This window comes from Stylophora pistillata, chromosome 10 (assembly GCF_964205215.1).
Source record: "Stylophora pistillata chromosome 10, jaStyPist1.2, whole genome shotgun sequence".
NCBI lineage: Eukaryota > Metazoa > Cnidaria > Anthozoa > Scleractinia > Pocilloporidae > Stylophora > Stylophora pistillata.
In genome coordinates this window covers 16,841,501-16,850,324 of record NC_142528.1, presented here as the reverse complement: position 1 = coordinate 16,850,324, position 8,824 = coordinate 16,841,501, and the positions used below count along the sequence as shown (strand labels likewise).

General features: G+C 38.8%; 1 protein-coding gene and 1 pseudogene across 1 annotated transcript in view; one reads left to right on the top strand and one right to left on the bottom strand.

Moving 5' to 3' along the window:
* The first annotated feature begins 300 nt into the window (after window positions 1-300).
* LOC111329723 (uncharacterized) lies at window positions 301-3,856 on the top strand (annotated as a pseudogene).
* A 1,402-nt stretch (window positions 3,857-5,258) lies between these two features.
* Window positions 5,259-8,824, bottom strand: part of LOC148722027 (substance-P receptor-like) — an 8,020-nt gene continuing 4,454 nt past the window's right edge. The window contains exons 2-4 of the mRNA XM_088737163.1: window positions 8,359-8,447; window positions 7,182-7,408; window positions 5,259-7,018 (exon numbers count right to left, since the gene is read on the bottom strand). Of these exons, the coding sequence (XP_088593289.1) occupies window positions 6,137-7,018; window positions 7,182-7,408; window positions 8,359-8,398 (1,149 nt within the window). The 5' untranslated portion in view covers window positions 8,399-8,447 and the 3' untranslated portion in view covers window positions 5,259-6,136. The remainder of the gene's footprint in view (window positions 7,019-7,181; window positions 7,409-8,358; window positions 8,448-8,824) is intronic.

Below are 8,824 nucleotides of genomic sequence, written 5' to 3'. Positions count from 1 at the left end.
TCTTCAAATATTTCTTCACTTCTTTTCCTCGATCTTACTTCCAAGATACCAAGATGGCAGCCTCGAAAAGCTTTGTAAGATACTGAAACTCGGTTGGAATGACCAAAGGCAAAAAAAATGGTGACTAAATTCGCTCTACTAACTATGGTTTGACTAGAGTCGATTGTGACTTTTTTTGTCCACGGGTATGATTATGAACAAGTCATCATTCACGGCACACTGAGATATTTTTATCTTTAAACCAATCATGCTGAAAATCATACTGACAATTACCATAACACGTCATAGATAGCCATCTTGGAGAGTTGGAGCTAAGCCGAAGGGCGCAAGTTTCTTAAACAAACCATCAGAAAACGATGCCGGAAAATTTGCTCAAGGATGTTCGCGATGCATTCAGACCCAATGTACAGTACAATGAGCTCGATGTCTGTAAGCATAGAATCGCAGAGAAAGAACTATCGATCTTGAAAGTTAAAAAAGCCGTGGATCGAGTCTCGAGGCTTTACAGTCAACCGACTGGCATGTGATCTGTTTCTTCCAAGAGGTAAGTTGATGCTTCCAACGAATGGGGTAAGGATAGAATAGTGCAGGCTGGATAAGCCTCGGTTAAACCTTCCCAGGAATTAGCATAGATGAGCCTAAACTGTCCGCTATTTCACTTTCAATTGGACTTATGGGACGGAAGACAACAATTCACACAGATAAATGGGTATACATTTGCCTTAATTTCATAATTTAAACGCAACATGCAAGTTCCTAGCACTCACTGAAGGTACATATAATTTGTTATGGTATTATCGTGCATATAAGCAACACAACATGTGGTAAGGAGTATTATGAATCAGTAATATGAAGAACCACGGAGTTCACTTTTCTTTGACACACCCGCAAGGCTTGACGGGAGCACAATCATGTTTTTCATTAAAACGCAATGAGGCTGACCGGGAAAGGAAACCGGGAAAGGGAAGGTAGGTTTAGTTTGAATAAGTAGGAGCTAATTCCAGACATCTCAACCTTAAATAATATGGAATGAGGCTAGGTTAAGTGTTAAAAATCATGACAAGGAAGCAGGATTTGTGCCCCGTTCCCACTCTGAATTTCTGCCCTCTTGTTTAACTATAAAAATTGATCGGAGGGGGACAGGGGGTCACAGCCTCCCACTTTCCGTAACACATTCTCGCATATAATTTTTATTTTGCGCTTCGATCGACGTTAAATGGAAGTAAAAAGACTTTGCTGGGTACTGGTTTTTGACTGAATAGATAAGACTGTAATAGATAAGAAACAAGTGACTTTTTAATTTCTGCTCCCGCTTCTCCCCCCTCAGATAGACCCTGCACCCCGCTTTCTCCCGCTCCCTACCCCCCTCCACTAATCAGAGTGCAAATGAGACAATGGAGACTGAAATGAAAATGAAAATGAAAACGACAATGATATCGATGAAAACAATGATCATGGCTAACAAAAAAAAAAAAAACTGATTGGGAACGTCCACCTATACCTTCTATGCCTTCAATTTCATCATATTTACCTACAGAAAAAAAAAATCGATTTAAAAAACAAAACTTCTACTGCTGATACTACTTTCAAGTTGGTTATCAAACATTTCTAAGCCGAAAAGCAATTGTGACGATTACCCTGCAGCAATTTTTTTTTTAGAAATTGCTTTTGGAAACATTAAACGAATTGTACACGGTTCCTAGGCCTTCAGTACCACATCATGGTCCCACAACTAAAAGCCCTTCATCTCCGAACAACCGATTTAAGAAGATGAAAAATCATGGTTTACTAGAACTTCCCCCAAGAACTTCCCAGCCTTCTTTGGAATTTCGAATTTCATTGCTTAAGGTAGTTCCTTGTGTCGTAGATGGACGACAGTGTCAGGAGAAAGTTCCGAGAGTTTCAGAATAAACCTGATCCGCCACAATTTAGGAGAGGAGGCGAATGTCGCTCTGGAAATGCTGGTGGTATTGCTTGGGAAACTTATCTCGCTGATTACATAAATATATTGAGGATGGTAAAACTTCAGTTCTCAAAAAAAGGGGGAAATAAATTGGACGATTGTGCTGAGTTTTATGTCTTGCGGGAAATCTCCAAGGCCTTTCGTATAAATCTTCTCGACAGCCGTTTTCCTCTGTATGGCTACGCTTCTGAAAAAACGTCAACGAAAGTGTATTACTGGTACGGAACAGCTGACGCAATTGGTTGGTACAAAGATGATAAGGGGAAGGGAAGGTATGTCATTGTGGATTGGTTCTTGGAAGGTTGGATTGGTTCTTGGAAGGTGGATTGGTTCTTGGAAGGTTCTTGACATCTTGGAATTCTGGGAAAAAGCCCAGACGGTTTTGGGAAATATCCGCAGCTGCGTTTAGTCAACGCAAGGCTTCTTCAGCTTCATATGCATCTTGATTACCTGCCGCACATCTTGATCGTACCCATCAGTTCAACAACTGGACAAGACATCTGCCCTGCGTTGTTTTCAGATTTCTCAAAGGAGTGCAAAGAAGCGATCGAAGGTTTTAAGTGGTCTGTCACAGTACCCGCGCCTACATTGAAAGTACGTAAAGGACGTCCGTTCCATCGCCACTTAAGAAGAGGACGCGTAGACAGAAACTTGCCTCTGGTTTCTTTCCTTCACGAGTCTGCGACTGTAGGAGAGTTGCTAGATTTATTGGGATTTCCTTCACTAGAAATCATATAGAAATGGACTCCGATCTGTAAACACAATTACGAAGAATAGAGCCTAAAAGCTGACACTTAAGATATTTCGCAAGGGCGGTTCCCGCTACGCTTACCCACAATAAAGTACTTGTTTACCCATAGGAAGTGTGTGTTAGTTGTTGCGTGATAGAGGAAAGTATCTATCGCGATCGCCACTTAATAACTTGCAACAACAGCTTAATAAATCGCCACCGTATTCACCTTGGTTGGTTGCGTGTACGAGTGATTCTGAGGATGAGAGGGGCATGCGCGTTGGTATTTCAGTCGCCGTAAAGAAAAACTCACAGTTTTCTCTTCCAATTTCTGAGAAAAACTGTCTTACTGGTGCACAAGGATCTGTTGTATCAGAGGCTCCAAAACATAAAACGGAATAGGACATATATCAATTGAATTACACCAAAAGAAACACGTTCTCGGCACTAAGTTCTACCAAATAGATTCATAGCATTAGATAATCAACCATCATTGATTTTGTGGGCAGATTGGGGGATGAGTACAGGCTCAGTTTCTTATATTTGACTCATTGTAACGTTAAAACACGAAAATACTACGACATCAGTCGCCTAGTGGTTTTTTAAATAAGATTAGATTAGATTCTAATCAGAGAATGTTTAGAAATACATTTGATAATAAAAATTAACGGTAAAAAACTACGACGTTTCGAAGTCTGCATGACCTCATTATCAAGTAAAATGTTAAAACTGATGTAAAATTGTAGCTCAGAGATTATATACAAATAAAATGTGATAACTTCATTAGAATAATGAGCGTTCATTGTTATTGGTGTTTAGCATGTCAGATCGTGCAGTATATGTTTAAATAAATACTTTTGCACGTATTGAGTCAGACTGCGTGTTTAGCTTTGGTTTTTGTTCGCGAATGAATAACATTTCGTGAATTAGGCAGTCCATTTTCCCGCGGCATTTCTTGAGAACGGAAAACATTTCCTCTAGGCTAGTGGACGCTACACTGTGGGCTTCTTTCAGATGCTTGCCAATGACAGAGGCTTTATGTTCTTCTATGCGTTGATGAAGATGGCGTGTGGTATAACCGATATAATCCGCATCGCACGAATCACATTTAAAAGTGTAAACAACGCATTGGTGGTTAATTAAAGCGGGCTTCTCTTCTTGTATCTTGAGCTTTCCCTCGATCTTACGACTCGTGAAAACTGGTTGTAGGTCAGTTCCGATTTTCCGGCCAAGATCTTTCAGCTGATGTCTTACTGTGTCGGCCGATTTTTGGTCTTTAAATGGTAAAGTTATTCTGACAGGTTTTTGTGTAGCTGCGTCAAGTTCAGTTGGGGTTTACAACCAGTTTTCACGAGTCGTAAGATCGAGGGAAAGCTCAAGATACAAGAAGAGAAGCCCGCTTTAATTAACCACCAATGCGTTGTTTACACTTTTAAATGTGATTCGTGCGATGCGGATTATATCGGTTATACCACACGCCATCTTCATCAACGCATAGAAGAACATAAAGCCTCTGTCATTGGCAAGCATCTGAAAGAAGCCCACAGTGTAGCGTCCACTAGCCTAGAGGAAATGTTTTCCGTTCTCAAGAAATGCCGCGGGAAAATGGACTGCCTAATTCACGAAATGTTATTCATTCGCGAACAAAAACCAAAGCTAAACACGCAGTCTGACTCAATACGTGCAAAAGTATTTATTTAAACATATACTGCACGATCTGACATGCTAAACACCAATAACAATGAACGCTCATTATTCTAATGAAGTTATCACATTTTATTTGTATATAATCTCTGAGCTACAATTTTACATCAGTTTTAACATTTTACTTGATAATGAGGTCATGCAGACTTCGAAACGTCGTAGTTTTTTACCGTTAATTTTTATTATCAAATAGATTAGATTCATTTCATAAATTCTCAGAGTCGATAGGAAAAAGGGAGTTGGAAGATTTTGGGGGCAGATCACGTGGAGCTCTTGGGGATCGGGGGGTATATCAGTCGCTAATGAGGGGGGATTGTTAGTAAAACAAAGCTTTATTCCTTTAACTCCCAGAAGTGATTAACATGTAACTTCTCCCTATAATATCCATTCATTATTTAGCAAACAGGTAATGAGAATACTCAAACTTGTCAGGTAGAAGTTGTTGCCTTGATTGAACACTAAATTCTCATAATTAATTTGCAAGGAAATGTATACCAGCCAGAGGGGAGGATTAAAAATCAGATCGTGGGAGTTAAAAGGTCAAAGGAAGGTCAAGTAAACTTTATTGTGACACAACCAAAATCGTTTGTCCCGAATTTCGGCAAATTATACCTTTTGTGTATTTTCCAAATACATACTATACTATGTAGATATCTTAGGGTCACTTTTAAATCTTTGCTGGCACAACGCATCTCTGGAGAAGGAATGTATGTTCAGAGGGAACATATTATGGAAGAAACGCAATTTTCGGCGTTTTCCAGGAAATATGTTTTGCACAACTTCACCTGAAGTAGGAAACAAAAAAAAAATTAGGCTTCAGTTGTCAATGGTGAGTTTTTACTAGCAAAAAGTCACAGGAAAACCTTTTTGAAACTTTGCCTATTTAGGGAGCACAGTATTGTTTATTTCAGCTTTTTTGTTTGTTTACAAACACTTAAATTGTTGAACCACTTACTGATTCAATTTTACAGTACTTGCATCATCAACGGTACTGAAGTTTTTCTACAATTAGTTACAATACGTACATTTCCTGAGCAAAATTACATAAAGAAAACCAAACACATCATCTCATATACTCCACTGAAAACTTTAACAATGATGGTTCCTTAACTATACTTCTGTATGCCTGAGCTACATTATACACATTCAAAATGATACAATTATTACCGAGACCAAATAATATATGGGTCTTCGAGGACTTTAAAGGTTTTTGCAGAAATAGTACCATTAATTTCTCAATTTATTTGTTTAAGAATATACAATTTCTGGGTCTGATATATCAGCCGTGAATTGATTGTATCGTGGTAGCTGTTTGTCCGTCTTACAAACTCTTCTACTTTGTGTTTGGCTATTTGCAACAGACAGATAACGTCTTCCATTAATTGTACTCTTCCATTTAATTGTACTCTGGTTGATAATACCTTGTTCCACTTTTGCAATGAAAATATTGACAAAAGCCACGCATGGTTTCTAAGAAACACTGATGATTTCCCGATGATAACAATAACAACGGCGCGCAAAGCACAGTGGTTGAACGTGGTCCTTTAACGTGTAAGTTTTTTGTATATACTATGAAATATTTCTATGAAACTTTTTCCCCAAGTTGGCTTATCATTAACGACCTTTTTTTATTTGTCGAATAATACTAGTACTACTGAGAACATGATAAAATTTCTAAAATATCAATCTTCAATGGTTTTGGTAAGTTTTTATCGCCTTGTTTAACTCGAAAGAAAAGATCAAAACGCACAGCTCTGAGACCGTGCGCGCTGTTGAGCGTGAAGAGGGATAACAGTGGCACTACATTGACGTACAGTCTTTCGTATGCGAGTTAGAACAACGGGTGGTTCTCTTCTTCTTCTCGCGGGAACAGGATTTCGGCAGAAAAGACATCTGAGAACTTCACTGAATTCAAAGTTGAATTTTTGGTTTAAGCCAATAAACAGACAAGGATTTATGGCACTATTGGCGTGAGATATAAAATATAAACCGGATTCTAGGCATTCAACCTTGAGCAAAGCTACATAAGTGTTGGTAAAATAGTAAGCTGATAGATGTAGGATGTGAGCTGGCAACCAACACAGCGCAAACGTCACCGCCACAATGGTGATCATGCGCAGTACCTTGCGCTTTGACAGTTCATTCTGATGTCTCTGATGGGCTGTTGGCTCCCCTGGGATCTGGCGTGACCAAAGATGTCGACCAATAAGAACATGGATCCATGCGATGACAATAAGAGGAACCAAATATAATATGAAGAACATGGTCATGTAATAGGCTCTGGCGATGAAAGGCTGGACACTTCCGTCTGAGGTAAAGGAATTCCAAACTGCCACGCAGTTGAAGCCTTCAGCACTCTTTACAACATCAAAGAGCAGGAGATACGGCAAAAAATACAGGGAAGACGAAATCCATATCACAGAGGTGACTAGTTTTGTGTTTCGAATGAAACGAACACTTCGAAATGGATGAAGAATGGCGAAGTAACGATCCACTGTAATGACGACAAGTGTTATGATGCTCGCACCAATGGACTGACTCCCCAAGAACCCAACGAACTTACACGTGACCTTTCCCACTGCCCCTGGGATCCAGGACAAGCCAGTGTACAAATATTTCACCTGCAAAGACAGGGAAGTACACAAAAGAGGTTTTTCAACAACAATCCGAGCTCATAGCGTAGGAATACAAAATGTGTTAAAATGCTAGGAGTGAGTAAGAGCGTTTTTCGTAACGAAACTAAACGATGAAATAACATTTAATAATTGGACAACTGTTGCTCACCCCAATCGGCATAATGAAGAGAGAAACAAGGAGATCCCCAACTGCCATATTAACAATTAAAAAGTTGAAGTTAGTCCTCATCTTTTTACGAGAAACCACGATGTAAATTATACAGATGTTACCAAAGAAACTGAGGACGATTATAACCACATAGGCTATAGTTAGCCACACAGTACTGCTGACAGGAAAGTAACAGTGAACAAATGATGAACTCAAGTTTGCCACATCTAAGAAAAGAAAAATGGGGAATAAATCAGCTTCGATTTCAAGATTTCTACAATTTTTCTGACAGATAATTTGTTACGATCCTAACATAGCTTAGTCTTTCCTAATTAACGACCCTGCCTAAAAGACGAAAAACTTTTTATACATCTCTCTCCAGTTTGCTACCCGCTTTTGCCACGATTGTACAAGGAAACCTCTCGTCCGATGTTGTCAAGTTTCCCAAAAACAACGTGTGAGGGGAGAGGGGCATCTGTGATTTCTTACTTGAATGAATCTTCGTTCGAGTAAGGCGCTTCATCTAACTCACGCCTGTTTATCTGAGTGGCCAACCAATACTGATTTGTACCTGACGCCTTTCCCTTTTGTTTGGCTTCTAATTGGCTTCCCATTAGGCATCGTATTGTTTTTAAGATTCTTCTTTTAGTTTATAAATCTCTTAATGGTAAAGCCCCGCCGTAGTTTGTCTGATCTTTTAACTTATCGTAGGAGCTCTTATTCTTTGCAATCTGTTAGTAATGGCGACCTTGTAGAGCCATCTTCAAAAATGCGAACTTATGGAGATCGATCGTTTGCAATATGTGCTCCTAGATTGTGGAACTCTTTGCCTCTTTCAATACGTAGGAGTTCTTCTGTTGACATTTTTAAAAGCTTTTTGAAAACTCATCTTTTTAAAATGTTTGTTAGTGAAGGTTAGTAAATGTAGTTTGTTTATAATTTATTTTTATTTGTTGTAAAGCGCCACGGGCAATTTATTGGAGTTGTGCGCTATAGAAATACTCTTTATTATAATTATTATTATTTTAATTATTATTATTATAATTATTATTATTGTTATTATTATAATTATTATTATTGTGTCTCTCGTAGAGGCTGCAATGGGAATTACGAATTCTTATTCATCCAAAACGTGCCAAGACAAATATCCTCAAACTAATAGCACACAAAGACGTACCTGCAATAGAAGAATTATCTGCCGCCATCATGCTACTCATTGCCACTCATCGATCAAGAATTTTAACGTCTTTTCACTGTGGTTTGAACCTGAAACAAAGCAGAGAACGTTACAAATTAATCTTTCACACATAAAATGTTCACCAAAAAGTGATGGAACAAAGTAAGGCGTCTCTGCTCCACCTCAAAATCAGTTCTACAGCGATTTAGTGGTTCTCCTACTTCGCACTCTGCAACTGCCGTGAATTGTTTCCAACTGTTCTTCTCATTTATTAATAACCATTTTTAGCCTTTACATTTTTTTACACAGCCGTAGAATAAAGAAGACAATCCCGATTTATTTCAGAACCGATCGATATTTATGGCCGGAGATTGAATCATATCATTGTTTACCTGATCCTCCCCTTGGGTCTCTAATATTCATATGACTCCCCCCCCCTAAATTGGAAGTCAATTTTCTATAACCC